This window comes from Desmodus rotundus, chromosome 11, assembly GCF_022682495.2.
Source record: "Desmodus rotundus isolate HL8 chromosome 11, HLdesRot8A.1, whole genome shotgun sequence".
NCBI classification, from domain to species: Eukaryota; Metazoa; Chordata; class Mammalia; order Chiroptera; family Phyllostomidae; genus Desmodus; species Desmodus rotundus.
The window spans coordinates 36,900,902-36,923,197 of record NC_071397.1 but is presented as its reverse complement, the minus strand read 5'-3'; the positions used below and the strand labels follow the sequence as shown (position 1 = coordinate 36,923,197).

The 22,296-nt window shown below is 39.4% G+C and overlaps 1 protein-coding gene across 1 annotated transcript in view; it reads right to left on the bottom strand.

Annotated features, from left to right (window-relative positions):
- Positions 1 to 7,384: 7,384 nt before the first annotated feature.
- Positions 7,385 to 22,296, bottom strand: part of SH3BGRL2 (SH3 domain binding glutamate rich protein like 2) — a 62,645-nt gene continuing 47,733 nt past the window's right edge. The window contains exons 3-5 of the mRNA XM_053913563.1: positions 15,484 to 15,564; positions 13,643 to 13,737; positions 7,385 to 12,178 (exon numbers count right to left, since the gene is read on the bottom strand). Coding sequence (XP_053769538.1) covers positions 13,693 to 13,737; positions 15,484 to 15,564 — 126 coding nt within the window. The 3' untranslated portion in view covers positions 7,385 to 12,178; positions 13,643 to 13,692. The remainder of the gene's footprint in view (positions 12,179 to 13,642; positions 13,738 to 15,483; positions 15,565 to 22,296) is intronic.

The following is a 22,296-nucleotide window of genomic DNA, read 5'->3' as shown; positions in this document are numbered from 1 at the left end:
AACATGGCCCAAATGAAAGAACAGATGAAAACTCCAGAAAAAGAGCTAAATGAAATGGAGATAAGCAATCTATCAGATGCATAGTTCAAAACACTGGTTATAAGGATGCTCAAGGAACTTAGTGAGGACCTCAGCATCATAAAACCGATCAAGTCAGAAATGAAGGCTACACTAATTGAAATAAAGAACAATTAACAGGGGAACAACAGTAGATTGGATGAAGTCAAGAATCAAATCAATGATTTGGAACATAAGGAAGCAAAAATCAACCTATCAGAACAAGGAAAAAAGAAGAAAAGAAGAAAAAACAAGGACAGCATTAGCAACCTCTGGGACCACTTCAAGCATTCTAACATTCATATCATAGGGGTGCCAGAAGGAGAAGAGAAAGAGCAAGAAATTGGAAATCTATTTGAAAAAATAATGAAAGAAAACTTCCTTAATTTGATGAAGGAAATAGACATGCAAGTCCTGGAAGTACAGAGAGTCCCAAACAAGATGGATGCAAAGAGGCCCATTCCAAGACACATCATAATTAAAATGCCAAAGTTAAAGATAAAGAGAAACTCTTAAAATCAGCAAGAGAAAAACAGTTAGTTACCTATAGGGGAGTTCCCATAAGACTATTGGCTGATTTCTCAAAGGAAACCTTGCAGGCTAGAAGGGATTGGCGTGAAATATTCATAGTCATAAAAAGCAGGGACCTACAGCCAAGATTGCTCTACCCAGCAAAGCGGTCATTTAGAATTAAAGGGCAGATAAAGGTCTTCCCAGACAAGAAAAAACTAAAGGCGTTTATCATCAACAAACCATTATTATATCAAATGTTAAAGGGGCTTATTTAAGAAAAAGAAAAGGATCTAAACTACAAACAATAAAATGGCAAAAAATACATACCTATTAACACATGAATCTAGAAAACAAACTAAGCAAACAAGAACAGAGACAGAGTCATGCATATGGAGAGCATTTTGATGGTTGCCAGCTGGGAGGGGGTGTGGGGGAATTGGCGAAGTGGTGAGGGGATTAAGAAGTACAATTATGTAGTTACAGAATAGCCATGGGGATGTAAAGTAGAGTATAGGAAAAGGAGTAGCCAAAGAACTTATGTGCATGGACCATGGCCATGAACAATGGTGTGGGGATTGCCTGAGGGTATGGGAGGTGCTGAATGGAGGGGGGGAAATGGAGAAAGATTGGGACAACTGTAATAGCATAATCAATAAAATAGAATTTAAAAAAGTATTGGGTTCTTGGTATTTATTGTTTGGGAATTAAAGAGAAATTCACTGCTAGGGTAAAACTGATGCTGTAAAAATATTTTGGTTCATAGCCTTTTAATAACTGACTACATGGACTCATTTCTAGAAGCTTTAAATATATATTTTAGCACCATGCTTCCTTTAAATAAAATTTCAACACCTTTGTAAAACCAAGAACCACAAAGATGACAAGAACAAGCTTTGCATCTTCCTGTGACATTTATATTTGTGACAAGACACTCACCAGCTTAGTCAACTGATTTGCTAGCTCTCACTATGAAGTTTGAACACTTGAAAGCAAGGCATCTGTATTGTTTGTAAAGCAAATTTTCATTTACATTATGTATATTTCACAAAACGCTGATACTCCTTGGCTAACTCCAGATGAGAAGTTACCAAGAGAATCCTTTTCTGATGCATGTGAGTTATCAGTTTATGGTGTCTTAGCTCCATAATTACCCTCTAGCATACGTTCAGAACTTAACGTTAAGCATCCGTTAAGCATCTTTCCTTGACAATGGGCATGATTTTTAAGCTTTCTCAGTTGAGGGTTCTGGAGGAACACTGTAGGAGGAAGGAGCTCCTCTGTGGGGCTCCTACACAGTCGGTCTTCATTTTGGGTCTGATGGTGCTGACTCAGCTCAGGGGGCCCAGAACATGCGGTTCCTTGGGGACCTCGCAGCTGTGGTGTGGTCTGGTGATAACCTTGCCGCAAACCCCTTGGACTGGACAACACATCTTCCAGGACTCCTGTCTGCACTGACAGCTTGACTCACTCTGCAAGCACACACTCTGGGCCTAGGCTCCTCTGGCCACTGCCTGCACCCCAGAGGGCTGCCTCCTGCTGCCCACCCAGGTTCCCAGAGGTTCCACCCAGGGAACCTCTGCCGTGCAGCGGGCTGCTACTATCACTTCTCCCAGGAGCCTGGCCTCCCTTCCAAGTTAGTCTTCCTTGGGAATTTTTCCTCAGTTCCAGGGTAAAATATATCTGATACTATTTTATTGGAGTTTAATAATTCCTTATGATTAATTTCCTGTTCAAATCTCCATGTGGTATTTCTCTCCTAATTGGTCACAGACTGATACAACACATCCATACTTAACAACTGCTAATTGCCAGCAAAAGAGACACAAGGAATGCAAGTTACTTAGTGATATAATTTTAAAAAAACCACACACTATGCTTTTCAGTACATGGCCATGTATTTAATTATCAAATAGACTAATGAACACATACTAATAAATCATGTATTTCATCTGACTGTAAGGTCAGCTTTTATATAACAAATTTGTTCTAAGTAAAAAGAGAACATATGAGTGATACAAAGCTGACCAAGACCAAAAAGTATAAAATAACACACAAAAAGCAGCCTCTGAGATACTAAGAAGTAAATATTTAGCTCACAAAGGACACTGCTCTTTCATCACCATCATGCAAATACCTGGTGTCAACAAATCCCACAGAGTTGTCTTAATACAAGGTGAGAGATAATGGTTCTGGTTTTTATATCATATTTGGGCTTAACTGGTGAATGGAGATTATCAAAATAGGGAAGGGCTTAATCTCTCCAGGTAAAAAAGGGCTTATTGTTCATCAGGTAAAAGATACAAGCCAGGGTACAAAAAAATGACTTAGTAGCACAGAGTTCTTGGGCTTTAGCTGGGCAGCTTATTTGGTGATTCCTATGTCTGCCACAAGTCTGCAAAGGATGCTGTTCCAATTAGCAAAAAAAAAAAAAAAAAAAAAAAAAACCCAGAATGTAAATTAAAATAGTATGTACGAAGTCCATTATGTCCATAAAAATTCCAGCCATTATTAATGTAACGAGAATGATTTGTGCGACATCGATGTAACCTGGCAGCCAAGGAGAGTGGACTGGAATGTCCTTGTGTGAACAATGATGACTTCACTGTACTAGTCAGTGGGGGAGGTAGATGCACTGAGCGAGCATGTGTACTGTGTGGCCATCACAGTCAAAATGACAGTAGAGCAACTAATCTGCATCAAATTTTGCATCAAGCTTGAACATTTCTCCACAGAAACTATTCCGATGATTCAGAAGGCTGCAGCTATGGGCAACTCGTGATGGGCAGCTTCATCACAACAGGACTGATCATGCAACATGTCTGGTGCAGATTTTCTAGTGAAGCATCAAATCACCCAGGGGACTCAGGCCCCCTACAGCCCAGATTTGGTACCCCGCGACTTCTAGCTTTAACCAAAACTAAAATCACCTTTGAAATGGAAGATATTTTAGACCATTGATGAGATTCAGGAAAATATGACAGGTAGCTGATGGCAATTGGGAGAATTATCTCTTGCTTTGAAGGAGACTGAAGTGTCATTGTCCTATGTACAATGTTTCTTGTATCTTGTTTCTTCTTTAATTAATGCCTGTATTTTTCATATTACATAGCTGGGTACCTTCTGGACAGACTTCATATACTGAAAATGTTACTGAACAGAAAGTGGGGTTTGGCTTTCTGCCGCCACCCATAGGCAAATTCCGGAGGCAGAGATTTGGTGAAAAAGAGCTTTTATTCGAAAACTGCACAATCTGGAAGAATGGCAGGCTTCTGCCTCAGAGTCCAAGGCTGCACCTAGAGTTCCTTCTCCCATTTAAAAATACCATCCTTTGTGAACTGTAGCAGCTGCAGCAGGACCATCCAAGCACCTCAGCTTCTTTCCCTGCCACCGTCCAGCTTTAGCCTCCTTCCTGAAGTCTGTGTGTGGGTGGGGCTGGCACTGCTATGCCCCTGTCTCTTCCCACACACTGGGAGCCTGGGGCCACTTCCAACCACCGCGGCTGGCCATGTGGAAGCTCTGTCATGCCGGCTCCAGGTCCTGTACCCACCAGTCCCACAAAGCCCTGGCCCACATGGCTGCATGGTGGATCCCAGAGAAGCACGCGTTTCTCCCTTCTCTTGGTTTAAATCTCACCGCCCAAATTTTGGTGTGCTCAGAGAGGGTCCAGCCTCCCCAGCCAACCCTGTCCTATTCCCAAGCTAGGCTGACCAGACAGCACCTCCCCCTGCTGCTATGTTGACCTTTACAGTACATGTGCCACTGTGTCCCCTGGTCCAACTGGAGGTCACACTTGCTAATCTCACACATTCTTGGTGCAAGGCTTCCTCTGCATCTTTGACTGGGGGCGGGGAAATCTGCCGTCAGGTGCCACTCTGCCTCCAGTGTTTCCCATGGCCCCTCCCTCACTCTGCGGCCCACGCCAGTATCAAAAATACTACCCAATAAAAGGCCATCTTCAATGAAAATGACTAATAAATGTTTTCGGTAATGATAAAAACATTGGAAAAAACAGATCTTCACCAAAACTTAAAATCCATTCTCCACTTAAAATGACCAATTTTCAGGAAGACCATCATCTGTTTGGTAGAAACCACTACCACCCAAATTCCCCTATCATTTTGCCTGCTCATCTCTGTGATTCCAGTAGCATCTGTCCATCCTCACTGCAGATGTAACTCTTTGTTTTGGGGTGGCTGTAAAGCTCTCCCTAGAGAACTAGGTCTCTCTGGAATGGTCTCACTTAGAGGCGCCCTGGTTCCTGAATGAGTCAATGACAGGGTGGGGGCAGGAGGGCGGTTCCTGGAGGGTGGGACCTTGAGGGCGGTCCCCAAGTCAGAATGCTGTAGTCATTTTACCTCTAAATATGTAACTGCCAAAATTCTGCTTGCCCAGTCACCTTAGCATTAGGATGGGAAACCTGTCCGAATTTAGTTTCTCACTTATGACTAGGACATAGTATAATATTTATTACCCACGTAAACCAATACAGTAAGGGAAGCTGCAGCCAGAGTCTCTCCTTCTGGTTGCCCAAACCAGAGTGAAAGTATTGCTGCTGTCAACACTTTTGCTACCCACTGTACTAGCTGGTTAGGACGTGGCTAGGAGCAGATTATTTAAGAGTGGTCACCACTAAAGACAGGAAGAGAAAAGGCTCAGTCAGGTGGGATAACAGAGTCATTGCCAAATTGTTGGTCTTTTTGCCCCAGCTATTGATCTGAGAGTCATCTTTGAGCCTAGCTGGGGGCTGTTCCAGGGCCCAGAATCAGCATTTCAACCTAGTGATGTTATTAGTACGTTACATAAAATGATCGACAGGCAGAAGAGATAAAAGTATTATCCAAACAGATGGGATATCAATAAACTAAATCAAATTAGTGTTAAAAATATTTATTTATAATGTATCTCAGACAAGTTGTTCTGCCCATCCCCAAAGGCAAAATCCTACATAGGTATGGTAGGTCATTAGAATGACAAATAATGAGCCCCAAACAGCATGCAAAGTAGCTACAGGAAAACAGATGACTGGCATCTCTTGGCTTGCAAAGGCTGTAGTATAGTCACTCTCTTATTTCAGGGAAGGGTCCCAAACAAAATAATTCCCCCAAACATTCTTCCACTTAACCCAGTATTGTTACCATCAATTAATTTAATACCACAACTAACACAGGATATTTTCTTCCCTTAATACTCATGTTTTGTTTTCATCTTTGGCAGTGAGATCTGAAGGAAAATTTTAAAAAGCAGATTATCCATATATTCTTATGAGCTCGAATGGGTTTTACAGATACAGAGTATTAACATTTTAGGAAATCTAGGACAAAATCTCGTTAATATTCATCACTGTTCTGCAGATTACAGATGGTACCTGTGTGTTTCATTAAATTCCCTCTTTAACAAAAGGAAAACACACAAGTGCCACCATGACTTAGGTCACAGATCTGGGTCGATGCAACAGCGGACACCAACTGTACAGGACAATAAAGAAACAAGGGGCTGGACACACAGAGATGTCCCACATTATAATGCATACACACGACTCTTTACTGCAGGAAAAGCAGAACAGCCCCTCCCCCACTCTATAAAAAGCTTGAATCGAGAGGACAAAAAAGCAAAATGAGAAAAACATGTATCATGGCAGGATAGAAAATTGTATTCCAAAAGATATTCACATTTCCTCTCATAATTACAAATGATGAAGAGAGATAGTTTTGCCCAAACCCTAAAAATCTTGTAAAGGTACTAATTTATTGTAAATTCATGCGAGGAGGCTGGTACAGAACACTGTCCAGCAGTACTATAATGTGAGCCATAGACATCATTTAAAATTTCCTAGTAGCCACATTGTAAGTTTAATGTTATTTAACACAATATATTCTAAACACTATCATTTAAAAAAGTAATCAGTAGAAAAATTATGGGGATATTTTACTTTTTTTATACTAACTCCTCGAAGCCTGGAATATAGCTTATACTCACAGCACATCACAAATGCAACCAGGTAATTCAAGTGCTAATAGTTCTATGTGGCTTGTTGGCACCATACTTGGTAGCACTGTTCTGTTCTACAGAGCTCTCCTTTCCATAACATTAATGATAAATGATCTGCACTAGTTTCTTCAGGGGAAGTTTGCTTACACTGAATTTTATTATAGAACCAAAAATGATATATATTTTAAGAGTGTGGAAAGCTGCTTTATTAAAAGGTCTAAGTCTTTGTGTAATTCATTATAAGCAGTATGAGGTTTCCAGGTGATATACTGTCAAATGGCAGGGTCCTTAGTCTACTAAAAATGCTGTCCTCTAGTTAGCAGGAACCTCACAAAATAAGACTGCACCGTAGTTTCTCGTTCTTATGCCAGCCAATCAAATCAGTTTACGGCAGGAAACACGCTACTCTCACAACACACTGGGTGTTACTCAATGATGCTGACCTTCCTCAGTCAGCTCTAGGGCTGTTCATTTATGAGCACAGGTTCAATACAATTGCCTATGACTTATATAAGTGGTTTTTAAAGTGTTCATTTACATATAATGTCATTGTGGCCTATTGCTGTGAGCTTTTTATGTGATGACATACTAAGGAAATGTGCGTATATAAACATGAAGTCTATATGACGATTTCTTCTGGTGAAATTCTGTAGCATAAAACTGAACCATGACATTCATTTCCTACCAAATAACTGGAATTGATGAGCCTTAAAATAGCTTCAAAGAAGGAATACTTTTAGAGCATAGGGAGGTTTCCAAAGTACATCTTCTCTTGGCTGATCATACCAATAAGCTGAACATTAGCACACAATAAAAAAACACAATATATGCATTTAACTTTATTTTCTCCAAGTAGAATAAAGTTTCACATGCTTTTCATACTTCTGGAAATGGCTTCAGAAGATTTTTCTACTCTAAATATGGTTTCTCTTTAATAGTTAAATAAGTATTAACTGATAAGAGATTTAAGTATAAATAACTTTTAAAAAATTCATAATTAAAACCACAACACAACAGAAAAAAGGTAAAAGACTTGAAGAGGGATTTTCAAAACATAAGAATTCCCATAATAAAAATTGTTCAACCTACTGGTAATCAAATACATGCAAAATGAAATCACACGATTCCACAAGTTGGTCAGGAGCTAGAGAACCAGGAACTCTAGTATACCAGTGGGAGCGTAGGCTTGTTCCATTACTTCGGAAAACAATTTGGCCTTATATATTGAGGTTGATGATGTGTTTTATTATATGACACACCAATTGTACTCAAGGAATACATCCACGCTTGTATATGTGCACCAGAAATCATCTAAAAAATGTTCATTGTAACATTTCCTTTTCTGTTTAAAAGATGTAGTTCAACATCCAGCAGAAGGGAAAAACTGAGTCATACAGCGAAATAAAACTTAACAGTGAAAATAAACAACTAGGGTACTTGTTTCAAAATGATGATGCCCAATTGCAATGGACATACAAAAGAAGTGACAGAAGAATAGTTTAATTTTATTTATTATTATTTAAGGGTACATATATGGAGGTAAAATTAAAAAGGACAGAAAGGCTACGATCAACAAAGAACTCAGGAGAGGGGCCCTGCTATCAAACTAGGCTGGGCTGGGGTCAGAGGAGAGCTCACGGTGCTCGGAAGGAAAGGCAGGAAGCTGGTGGCAGGCACACAGGGGTTTATCACTCTTTACATACATACATACGTATATACATATACATATTATGTGTGCATGCATACATGTTCTACTGCACATATAATGTAATTTTAAATTAGAGTGGTTGTAACAAACAGAAAAACATTATCCACCACGTTTCGGATGATGCCCATCGCCTGGAGTGCCAAACACTGACCTCAACTCTATCACTCACCACTCTGCTGTGACTGCAGTCTTTGCTTCTCTGTTTCTCTCATCCTTCAGCGTGGAGACTATGGTCCTGCTCAGACAGTGCCCATAACATTCAAAGGGCTGATTGAAAAGATGACTAAACTAACCTGACCTGCATTTCTGGAAGAACTTTGAAAGTCAGGGCTACAAGTGGGTGGCTTATTTGGTTTCACGCTTTAGCACATTCCACAAACTTACAGCCTGTTCTCTTTTACTCTTTTATCTCCTCCTTCACCCTCCCCCTGTCTTGGTGTTTAAGGCTGGAAGTAGTTCAGTGATGAGATCAACTTTGGACGCTGCCTTCAGAAATGTTTTCTTCTGCTTTCAGAGATGGCTGCATCAAAGTGGGCCCCTCTATTAAGAGTGGCAGCTACCCTGCACTCGGTTTCTGCCCACAATTAGGGGAACAAGTCCAGCAGCCTGGAGCTTCAGTGTATTCAGGAAGCCATAGTCACCTACTTAAACCAACCAAAGGACCAGTGATTTAATGCCATTCTTGGTCCTGGTTGCTATCTGAGATGATTCTGTGGTCACCTACACACACACACACACACACACACAGACTACATGTCCTCAAATGGTCCAACGATTTGTCTGCATTTTTACAACAGATCTGCAGCTATGTGGCTCACAAATGGGAGTGGAAACAGAGCACCCCAACTCAACAGGAAGGTTTCAATCACACACAGAACTAAAATTAGAAAAGGTGTAAGAAATGGTAGGGAACAAACACCCCATTTTCAGAATATGTGTTTTCTGGAATTTATTCCTCTTTAATGATGAATATAAAATCTGAGACTTCGCCAATGCCGTTCAGACAATCTCATACAAAGTGAAATGTAAAAATAACAATTATGTAGATTGAGGTGGGCCCTGACACTTAAGGAAATCTGCTAAATGAAAAGCATTTCTAGGAAAATCAAAACCCTCTATAACAAAATCTAATTTTAAAAAACCAAACAAACAAAACAGAAAGAGACTTTGGTACCTTTCAATAACAGGGAAAAATAGGTTTAGTTCATTATAAATTTATGTAATACAAAAACATCTACATGGGGATGTTGAATAAGTCTATACAACAGAAACAAATCTAAAATATATTAAATTCTGAGAAAAAAATTTTCCTTTTCTCCTCTTTGATTTTAGTAGAACACCAGAATTTGGAAAAAACAAGTATTTCCCCAACTAAATTTCTTTCTGGTCTGCACGCACCTAGCAGGACGGCACTCTGTAATGTCAGCTAAGTTTAAAACGAAATACTCTGATTTCTGGCAGCACATTTCCTTTGTCCCAACAAGTGTCCTACAGGAAATAAAGATTCTGTCTTGAAATGCCCTTGAAATTACACCTATGCCTGCAATTCTCATCCACTTTCCTTCCTGGCTGTTAAGAATGTGATTACCTAAATCTAAAGGCAGCTAGTTAAAGAAAGGAACACGACAATCATCACATGTTCGAAATTTAGCTGGTACGACAGTAGGAGGAAGGACACAATATTCTCTGACGACAGTGCGGTCCCAGAGGGTAACCCCTCGGAACTCTGCAGAGCCCGGTTATGCTTCCAGCTCACTCGGAACAAGCACAGCACCGGCTGATGCTGATCTCTCCTATTTCTTTGCTGATTAAAAAAAAAAAAAAGTGGGGTGAGGGGTAGATGGTGTGTAACTGTTTAGTAATTTAGCACTATTATTCATCTGGTCTGTTTAGGAGAATCATACTGGGCCTACCATAGCCACAGTCATTCAAAAGTGTTAAGAAAAATCTTTGTTTAGCAAGTATTGTATTGATCCTATGACCCCAGAATTTAACTTACAAACCCTCAATCTTAACAAGCTGGTTCTTGGTGCTCACTGGCAAGAGTAGACAATATAAATTAGATCACTACTGTAATATTAAAAAAAATTTTAACTGTTGTAGCTTAAAAAGAAATTCTGTCTTATCAGAAGACTCATATACTCAGACACATTAACCAGTTAAAAAAAATTCCTGGATAGTCCCTGGGATTTATCAAATGGAATTTGACCTGGATCTTATTTAATGTCAACTAAGCAGTAATACCCAAGATTTCACAATAGCTTTCCTTAGACAAAAAACTGCCGATCGTGTATCTGTTCCAGTCAAGTACAAGTCTGTGGCATGCTTTGCTTCTGGTTGTAGTCCTGGGCTGCAAGTCTCAGGCTGCGACTTCAGCTTTAGCATTTAACAAGTCCACATTTAGCAAGTTGGAGGGTGAGAGGACATGAGACAAGGCTTTAATACTTCTGTTCTTTCAATTTCTCATAAACTTCCTGCTCAGAATCTAAATGGCAGGTTTAGCATCACGATGCCAAGAATAGCAGAACATTTTAGGTAATCCTCCGATAGTTGATCCAAGTCAATCAAGACTGGTCCCATGTTTGGCAACTAAAAACTGTAGAAAATGTAAACAGGGACAAGGACGCAGATTGTATCTGCCCTAATACAATAGACATGTTCAGCGTTTATAAGCCTCCACTCCAAAGGGGGTAAAGGTTTTGCATGCCAAGTACAATGCAGATGTATCTCCAACAGTCCCTTTCTCATGTGTGCTGCTCTGAAAACTCACTGAGCTGATCTATGGAGTGAGAACATGTGTCCACATGACTCTGAAAAATCTGGGACTATGCATTGGTCAGAAACATAAACTAGCAAAGTTAGAGAACCAATGGAAAGTAAGACAGGAAAGAAATTAAATTGTGCAGCAATATTAGTATCTGTTAATATGCCTCATCAGGGGTTCATAAAATATATCCAACCAAGATCTTCCTTTCTAAAAAAAATATAATCCCTTCACAAAATAGAATAAGCAGCTGTTAGGGTAGCTGCATTTAAAAATATATTGATATGTGCACTTACATATAATAAGTTGCTAGAGCTCAAAATGCCTTAAGGTATGAGTCAGATACTTTCCTTATAAATTTACTATCTAATTAGTGCACCTCTTAAAATATATCTTTTAAGCAGTCATATGCATTTAGATGAAACATTCCCCTTGCAAGAGATAAAGCAGCATCTATTTTCCAAAATAGCAATTATTTCCATCCCTATAACTTGGTTCTGAACACACACTGTTGTAACAGGGATTTCTGGAAACGTGTAGGAGCTTGGAGGATATAAAGGGGTAAGAGTTTGCATTACCAGGAGGAGACGAGAACATCCAACTTTTCTGTAGTTATCACAAAGCACTAGAATAGTGACATTTGTGATTCTGTACCAAAAATCTTCATCACTTTATCAACCAGCATTTTTTTTCTTTTTGATCAATAGATTTTAATAGCCCGGCAGACTAATTTTAAGGATACAATCCAGGCAGCTTAAAGAGAAGCAGGTCTGAGCAATACTGGCATCAACTACAACCTAGGGCAGATACAGCATTTTCTCTCTGATGGCGCCACTTACTTATCTTTCACTCATTAAGGAAACACACCTATAACAGGTGATAGTACCTCCAAGTGAGTGAGGCAACTGCAGGCAATTCTGAAAATAAGAAAAAACCCACCACAGGTCTGATTTGGTTTAAAGCAATCATGCAATCCCATTACACCCACATCTTCCAAAAACACCTTTTCCAAATGCAAGCAAAGTTACTGATGATGAATATGGCTTTTGTCACAGTGATGCATTAGGCAAGCAGGTGTGTGCTAAGTACCAGGGGGCGCTCCAAAATGCATCTCCATCATCTTCCACTTGTCTTCTCTATGGTTCTGCCTATTCATTTGAAAACAAAAAAAAAGTCAGTTATTGCACTGTGTTAACAAGAAAATTTGCCCTGTCAGTGAAATTTTAAATGTCGGGAACAGAGATGTTGGGAATCACAATAAATCACCCCTGTGTGATTGAGAAGAACAAATCCTGGGTTTCATCCTCTCAGAGATACAGTTCCACTTGCACCCGGCTGAGTGGGGAGTGTGGGGGTCACCGCCCTCTGAGGGCCGGTGGGGAGTGACCTGAGGGGAAGAACAACACTGCATGGCCCTGCCTGCTGGTAAACCGGCTGCCCCAATCCCCAGGACGGCTCCATGATTCAACCACCAAACAGACACCTGGCATAGGGGGCCTCCAGTCTGCTCCAGCCCTGGCTGGTCAGGGCCCAGGTTTACCAGTTGTGATCACTCCCAAATGGCAGCATTCTGAAAGCAGAAACTTCTAATTCAGCCCCTGGTTTGAGTCTGTTAGAAGAGCAAACTTGATGGTTTTCTACCTGAAAATCATTGGTGACCAGGTTTCCTTTTTCTTAAGCAGGCACCATGGTGGGCCAAACACTGCTGGCTCTAGACAGCGAGAGAAGACAGTGGGTTTCCCCAGGGTTTTCATACCTTTCAACTTTCTGAGAAAAGTGGGAAATCTGTTATTTTAAATAGTAACAACTCATTTAAATTCTTTAAAAAATTCTTGTTCAGACAAACTCATCCAGAGCCAGTGTGGCCTGCAGGCCACCATTTAGTGACCTCCCACCCACCCTGTCTACCTCTGAGGACTGCCAGAGTGGACATTGCATCTGTGCCCTCTGGGCCCGTAGAATGTTCTTTTCCTACCACCTCTCCTCACTGTGCGAGAACAATTACAGATGCTAATGGTGTCTTCCTACGTTCCCTGGCAGGCTTTCTAGCCCTGTCTTTGAGCTCCGTGTACTGTGGAGAGGGTAGGAAAGGAGACGAGAAAAGGGGGCTTCTGTCTTTCAGTGCATCACACCTGTGAATGCTCTGCCCAGGCCTTCATGTACAGACTGTACAATGAATTACCACCAAGGTAAAAAACAAGTAACTAGAAAGGGGGGAGATGCTCTTAAAGATACATTATTTCTCTCCTATGAAGATGAATGTAGTATGAGTTGCCATTAACCCTTTAAGGCCCCAAACGGCTCACCACAGGGGTGGCATGAACCACCCCATGTACGTCCACCCTGCTTCCGTGTGCTCCCGCTCAGGCATGCCTGACACAAGCACCTGCACATGGTGGGCCGAAGGGGTGGGTGTGCCTGGAGCCCCTACTGCCTTTGGAATGCTCTGCTAAAATCAAGTCAACATCAACGGCATCAAAAACAACTTTAACATGATGACCACGAGTCATGCGAGAATGCATACTGTATAGGTCATAGATTTCTTAAGAAATTTCTGAGAGAATAAATATTTTTAAAGAGTAGAACAGTCAGCCTTGGCCAGTGTGATTTACTTGGTTGGAACAGCATTCTGTAGATGAAGGGTCGCAGGTTCAATTCCCAGTCAGGGCACATCGACAGGTTGCAGGTTCCTTCCCTGATCAGGGTCCTAGGAGAAGGCAACCAATCGATATTTGTCTCTCACATCACTGTTTCTCTCTCCCTCTCTCTCTCTCTAAAAAGAGCAATGAAACAATGATCTCAGGTGAGGATTAAAAAAACATATAAAGAGTAGAACAGGCAGCCCACAGTCTCTCTAAGGAAGGGGAAAATAAGAGCAAAGAAGGCAAGCACACATGGTATTTTTTTAAGGTTTTGCATAGACAATGATGACCACTGGGTTTCTGCATCCATTAGGTTACTTCTACTTCAGTTTTTTTCCCAGTTCTTTGAAGATGAATCTGGACTGTTTGATATCCTTGGATAAATCATGTTATAAAATACTACAATTTTCCTAGCAAGTATTCCAATGTTCCAATGTACTGTGGTTTTATCTTTATAAAAATAGCTTAAAAACCTTTTAATATTATATGTGTGGGTTTTGCCTCTGTCTAAAACATGTACATGGAAACCGCCCACAACCATCTGCGGACTGACTGATGCAAAAACAAAGCAAGATTTCACACTGGTTATAAACTACAGGGCCTGTTGAATAATTTTTATCATTGACAGTCCCTGCCTTCCTTCTCACAGGTGTTCCAGAAATGGTACAACTCCGGGGTAGCCTCAAAAGACCAATTACTTACAGACATCAAAGATCCCAGCAAGGCACTTTCAATTCAGTGTTAAAAATGACCCTTTAGAATTCAGTCTCACTGAACTGCAATGTATATAAGGATTGCAAGGGAATACAACAAAATGTTAACACGGTTTTCTCTGGGTGCTATGGTTTTCATTTTATACCCTATACCATTTTGTACTTCCTCAATTTTTCCAAATTAGCCTGGTCTGCTTTCATTATCGGGGGGGGGGGAGGTGGAAGCCCCCCAAACCAGTGTTTTTAAAAGGGGAAATCATCAAAATATCTTATGTAATAAGGAAATGTTGCTTTTCAATTTGACAGTGAATCCATGTGTTTCGCCAAGTTGTGATGATATGCATCATTTCTAGGCCTAAATATTAGAAAACCTTGAGCCTTCTGTGTTCTCTAAAACACATATGACATGATACATTAGCTTTAAAAACATTTTGCTTAGTTGAAGAATTGTAGAGTTTTTCTAAGGTTGATTATTTGTTACTGCAGACCATCTATCTCTCTTCCAACTTAAATGAATTCAATATGCAAAAGACCCTAAAATTATGGCTTTGATGCTGCTATTTCAAAAACATGAGGTAATGTAAACTTTCACTTAAAAACTGAAAGCACCTACTACTTTTTGCTACCTTAAATTCTTCTTGGAACAAGGGGATATAAATTATAAATAAATTAAATTATAAATAAAAAAACCTCTAATATACAGCAACAATTGAAAACTGGAAAGAAAAACTAGGTTTCTTTTTGTGTTTACACTGGCAGTCTCTAATTGTGCATTTGAGAAAGCGGAAGCTAAATATTTAGGGTATATATGCATTTCTCTAACACCCTCAACTTCAATTGAGAACAATTAACAACAATTAAAGAAAAATAAATTAAAAAAATTATTTATCGATTTAAGAGCAAGAGAGGAAGGAGGAGAGAGAGAGAAAAACAATGGCTTGATGCTCCTCCTATTTATGCATTCATTAGTTACTTCTTGTATGTGCCCTGACTGGGAATCAAACCCACAACCTTGACATACCAGGACAATGGTCTCACCAACTTTGCCCAAGGGGGCAAAAAAAAGACGAATTTTAAAACAAGGAAAGATTTACCTACCTTTGATGCCAATCGTGACTTCAGGCCTAAGAATGAAAAGACTGTGTTGCTTTCCTTTGATTCAAAAAAACTGTCATAATCCTAGAAAAAAAGGGGGAGGAGAAAATAAATAAAAGCAAACTATGATCTTTGTATCTGGTGCTTTTGACAATTCTTTATGGAAATAAAAAAATGTACTGCTGCTCCATCCAGGCCAGGGAAGAACTATATAAATATACTGATTGATCTGTTCTGCTTGAGCCTAAAAATTTCTTTGAGTGTGATGGTAAATGTGACAACTTTTTAACCCAAAGCCTGTGACAGGATTAAAACACAAAACACCGACAACAGAAAGTAAATCGAAACACAGTCCCTGTCTTTCATGTGCCAAACTAACATTTATTTGTGTGAAATCATTGTGACCTAAGATTTGATTCTAGCACTTCAATATGGAAGGCTGCCTCCCAATTCTACTCTTGATATTTTGTTACCTAGGGCTCTAAAAATACATATCCCTGGGTAAACAGAAACCTGTAAAGGTCTCCATGTGTCAATATGAGTGCTTCTATTGTTTCTGAAGTAGTCCACATTCTTTAAGACTGTGTCTTTAGAGAGAATAAAAAGATCAAGTAAAAACTAGAGAAAACTATTTTCTCTATAACATTACCTTCGCCTCAGAAACAAAATCATTTTTCTCTCCTTACTTTCACAAAAGAAGATATTAAAGAATTCTGGTCCATATGTTCATCAATTGTTTCTTTTCAAAAGTTTGCATGTATAATACTACACAGTTTCTAAGTTGATATAAAGCAGTCTTAAAAATTTGGTAGAGGTCCCTTTGCTAACATTATCCCGAGCATAAACATTGTAAGTAGACAAGGATCAGAATCCTTTTTAGGCATTTCCTTTGTGCCAGGCGCCTTATATTCACTCTGTCATTTAATCCCCACCATAGCCTACCTGGTTGGCAAGCAAGCCAAAAAAAGAAAAGCAAAGAAAAGAAAAGAAAAGAAAAAAGCAAAGCAAAGCAAAGCAAAGCAAAGCAAAGCAAAAGCCCAAGTTTGACAGTCAATACATGAGAGAACTGAGATTTGGGCCGAATACCCATTGATGCTGTATTTGATGTTTTTTGTGCTCTCTGATGCTTCTTGCCCAAGAGGAATGCAAGTGTGGAGCACCCTATATATGAGTCTCTAAGCCCTTATGAATCCATTGCTAAGGTGAACCAATGGCATCACAGGTACTTTTGAAACCTGTCTAGGAATCTAAGTGAGAACCAATACTCACAGAGTAGAAATCATGTACAGGTTCTGAGCAAGGGAGATGAACAGTCTAGTTTCCTTTAAGAAAACAGCTAAGTCAGCTCTGTGAAGAATGGCTCAGAAAGAGGGCAGCAAGAAGGGAAGCAGGGGAAAGTCAGAAGAGTACTGTGGTAATTTAAGCAAGAGATGGTGGCAGCCTGAACCACTGCAAATGATAGTGGGAGACAGAGAGAAGTGGACAGACTGGAGATAGATTTTGGAGGAAGAAATAATCATAATCAATTGTGGAATTAGTGTAGTGGGCTAGGGTGAATTAAGAATTAAAGCAACTCTGAGCTTTGTGGCTTGATAGAAAAGACCACAGAAAAAGCACATTTTGAAACCTGCCTAGGAATTTAAATGAGAGTTGATGACTTATAGAGTGGAGATCTGCTTCTTGCAAAGCATGCCTCAGTTGATGAGAAATCTTTGAATTACTTGATTCAGTACAGAGACCCTCCTGTCCAAATGCTTTGTCAGGGTAAGACTGGAGTTAAATTTCAAAATGTTAAGTTTGAGAAATTGTATGAGACACCCAAGTGCAGACGAATATAAACAGGGCTGTTGGAGGTTCCCAGTGACTCTACAGTACGACAGATTTTGCAGAATTTTATGGAAAAATACAATTTTTAAATAAGAAAACTATGTTATAAATAATACAAGTCTAAAGTTGATGTTGAATTTAGGCAAAATCCCACAAACTAAAAATGTTACAAACATTCTTTATAACAAAGCTACTTCCTAGCAGTTGAGTGACACTTCACTGGGCTCAGGAAATAATCCTGACCGACACATGCATTTTCTATCTGGTCATTTCTGCTTACATTCAAAAGCAAAAACGGCCGGGTAGCTCACTCACTTACAGTGTGGTAACGGGAGGGAGACGGCTGAACTACAGCCATATTTATCCGATCCTCTTGGACGTGCACTGTCCCTCCCCATACCATACTCGGCCACTATTCGTTCTACGTTCTTTCCCTAGAGAACCTCATTTAGAGTCACGGCCCTAATCAAATTCACAGCTTTACCTCTGATTTCTCCTCTCAGGTCTGGTTTTATATAAGTACTAACTGTTCACAAACTCTTAAACCTAAGGTATCTAAACTGCAATTCATGATCTTCCTGCCACACCTCTAAGAAAAATGGCACTGCCATCTAACGGACTCTATCTACCATGTCAGCAATCAAGGTACCACAGGCAGGACTCTTTTTTCCTGAACTGGTAACTACCTTACACATTCCTTCAACCTCTCCTTTTTCAACATCCATCTCGTCGCCCTAATCCAAGCTAGACTTCTGCAGTAGCACCCCAATTTATCACTCCTTCACCAATCTAACCTATTTCTGCCCCATCATTTTCAAGGAAGGACAGACTGATCTTTTAAAAATGAGACACTGATCATGCTGTCCTCTTCTTAAATCCTTTTCTTCAAGACTTCTCATTGCTCTTATAATACAGATTAAAATTCTTCACATGGCATAAAGGTGCTATGTAGTCCGGCTCTGATGTAGGCAAGGGGTCTTCATTTCCGCACACCCACCACCATCTGGCTCACAGATTCATTTCTGGGAAACTGAGTGGTATATACATACGCTCAGTCAATTGTAGATGTGATGTCCTACAATCTACTGAGTTATGTGACCTTGATCACCTCATTTAAACTCCTTGAGGACTTGAACAGACACTTCTCCAAGGAAGACATACAGAGGGCCCAGAGACATATGAAAAGATGCTCAGCATCACTAGCCATCAGAGAGATGCAAATTAAAACCACAATGAGGTACCATCTCACACTAGTCAGAGTGGTCAACATAAACAAATCCACAAACAAATGTTGGAGAGGATGCGGAGAAAAGGGAACCCTAGTGCACTGTTGGTGGGAATGCAGACTGGTGAGGCCACTGTGGAAAACAGTATGGAATTTCCTCAGAAAACTAAAAACGGAACTGCCCTTTGACCCAGCAATTCTGCTGTTGGGAATTATACCCTAAGAACCCTGAAACACCAATCCAAAAGAACCTGTGCACCCCAGTGTTCATAGCAGCACAATTTACAATAGCCAAGTACTGGAAGCAACCTAAATGCCCATCAGCAAACGAGTGGATCCAAAAACTATGGTACATTTACACAATGGAATTCTACGCAGCAGAGAGAGAGAGAAGGAGCTTATACCCTTTGGGACAGTATGGATGGAACTGGAGAGCATTATGCTAAGTGAAATAAGCCAGGTGGTGAGGGACAAATACCATATGATCTCACCTTTAATGGGAACAAAATCAAACAAACGAAAAAGCAAACAAAATATAACCAGAGACATTGAAGTTAAGAACAATCTAACCATAGCCAGGGGGGAGTGGGGTGGGGACAGTGGGAAGAGGGGATTACAGGAACTACTATAAAGGACGCATGGACAAAATCAAGGGGGAGGGTGGAGGTGGGAGAGGGAGGTGGGTTCAGCTGGGGTGGGGTGGAGGGATGGGGAGAAAAGGCACACAACTGTAATTGAATAACAATAAAAATTTAAAAAAAAAAGAAAAAAAAAAGAAACTCCTTGGACTATTTCTTCCTTTCTGCATCAGATACTACCACAGTCCCTGGAAGCACCAATATTCTATGAAAGGATGGAGCACTGAATGTAGCTGCTCTTCAATGGGCTGTTTAGCTGTGCTCAGGTGTAAAGTCACTCACATATTCCAGTTACTAAAATACCTATTTGAAAAATTTACCCCTCTCTGGTTTAACTGACGAGGAAAGGGAAGACACATAGTGAGTGGAAAAAAAATGACTAGTGACTTTGTCATCAAAATGCTGTCCCTGTTTTGAATTTTCAAAGGTCTTTACTTGTTTCTACTTGATTAATAATCTCTGATGTCAGTTTGAAATGCAGGAATGAAAAAACTAATAACATAAGGAATAAAAAATAAGAAACAATGCCTGACTCAATCTCAGTAAATGGAGCATGATTTTTACTTGAAAAGACTGAAGTGTTAACATGAAAATACCTTGCATGTAAAAGACCAAAAGACAAGTTACAATGGAGATGTGTACAATTCAGGTTTCAGTGTTTATATTAAAAACCTTAATTTACGCCCTGGCCGGGTAGTTCACTCACTTAGAGCATTGTCCTGAAAAGCCATGGTTGCAGGTTCCATCCCTATCAGGGCACATACAAGAATCAACCAATGAGTGCATAAATAAGTGGACCAAAGTGATGTTTCTCTCTCTCTCGCCTCTCTCTCTAAAATCAATCAATAAAATTTTTTTTAAATACCTTAATTTAAAAATAAGTACAGTTCTTCAAATCGCAAAACAGAATATGTGAAATCTATACATGAAGAGAAAATATGTAACTTTATAAATAATCCATTTAACACTGAATCAAAACTGTACTCATAAATTTCAGTCATCAACAAAGGTATATAGAAATTTCAGATATTCAGAAATCTCAGAAGGGCAACATTTCTCATTTACATAAAAAAATCCTCTTTAACTGTTATCTCTGTCACAAACATTATAAGCATTATCTTTATTTTATGAACCTTTAACTCAGTGCCACATAACTTCAGCTAGGGAGCTTCTTCCCTGCAGTGGATCCTCCCAGCAGTTTAGAAATCATCACTTAAGGTAATTAACTCCTTCCCAAGTGACAAATACAACATTTGGCAATTAACTTCAAAAGTAGAATAATTTAATGAGATAATTTTAAAAGTCAATGTCAGAACAGTACCTGACTCACACCAGGTTACTAGCAATACTTGTCACATGGACAAACTAGTTGTCTGCTAATTAATGCCTGACATGCCAAGTTTTAGGTAGTCTCATGTCAGTAACATAATTTGAATAAATCCTATTTCTACATTACGGCTTACAAGTTTTAAAGAATTATGTACATGATTCACCGTCTGATGTTCAAAAGCTTTTGAGTGGACTGATGAATCTGAAAATGTAAAAGGTTAAATTATTTTCTTTGTCATGTTTAGGCAGAGTACATGATTGATACTTTAAAATCTAGGATTTCTAAATAGTTAATACTGCCTTCCAGAGATAAATTAAATAGTATGATGTGGAATAATTTAAGATAGTATTAGAAATTTAAAAATCACATCATACTGACTATAAGGACAAGTTATTATGGCCTTAGGCATTCCCCAATAAAAGAGAAAAATCTGCTTCCTTATCAAATTCATTTCACTTATCAGGCTTATATTTTTAAAAATACATTATGGTTTATACTGCAAATGTTAAAAGCACTGTATTTTAAAAACTCACTATAAAACTTCTCAATGGGCTTGCTGAATTCCTTATAGTTCGACACTGTCTCTGAAGTATTTGTAAATACATGTCTGCAAATGACACATTCCAGGACAATCAACCTTCTGTTAATGACCAGTTCAGAGCACCTTTGGAGAAGGGTACAAACACACAGCATGTTCAAGATCAGAACTGCCAGTTCCCAATGCTGGCACATTTTTAGTACATAAAGAAAAAGGATGAAAAATCCCCTTTGTTTCTAGTGTTGACTACTTATGAAAAGAAAAATTTCTGGATTGTATAGGTATCAGCATAACTGAGCACTATTACTAATTTAACATTTATCTGAATGTTACAATTTAAAGAAGAATAAAGCAAGCTAAATAGCTGTTAAAAAGGAAAAAAAAACCTTCCATCATCTATACTTCCATTTGTGTTTAAGTGAAAACCAACGTTAGAGACATTTATAGGCTCATGATAAAATCTACAACAGGTAAAGTCCACAATAGTCTTATTCTTGCAAAGAGCTTACTTAAGGACATTGGCCGAACACTGAGATTAGACTGTTATGGACTAGACAAGCATTTGAGACAAAGACCTTAAAGTTCTTTGCCCTTTTGGTGTTCTCTAAGAGAACAGGGAGGAAAACCCACAGGGTGGAAAAGCTGTGCCGCTTCCCACGCTAAGTCAAGGGCACATCCAAACAGGAGGTTGCAGGGAACAAAAATAACATGTGGCCTACAGGGAAAGGGTGGCACAATCAATTCTAAATGAGCCAAAGCAAATTGGTGTTATCCAAAAGAAGAAAAAATTTTTTAAAAATTCTTTCTAAGACTATAAGAGTTACTGCTGCTGCTGCTGCTGCTGCTTAAAATGGGCTGAGGCCCCTTCTTTCAAGCCTGAGGGAACCCTCTAAGCAGAATTTCTTGATTTAGTGGTTAAAGACAGTTACTACTATATTTATTCTATTTTATGAAATCTTGGTGTAGAAGGAAAAAATAGTTGGCTGTTCCAATCCTGGTAGGAGATGTAAGATGTAATTGTCTAAAACAACTGCATTCAGCAATTTTTATGCCAAATACTAAAAACCTGAGTAAGCTAAAAGCTGAGGATTTTAAATTCCTAACTCATGTTTACCATTTCCAACCACACTGGTATGAGATGGCAAGGCAAGCAAGTACGTCTACGAACCAATTGAAATTGGATGAAAAAAATGTTGTGCTGACCATAGGGAAAGGGACCAGCAATAAAATTGTAATAACTACCCAGAGGAGTAAGGGA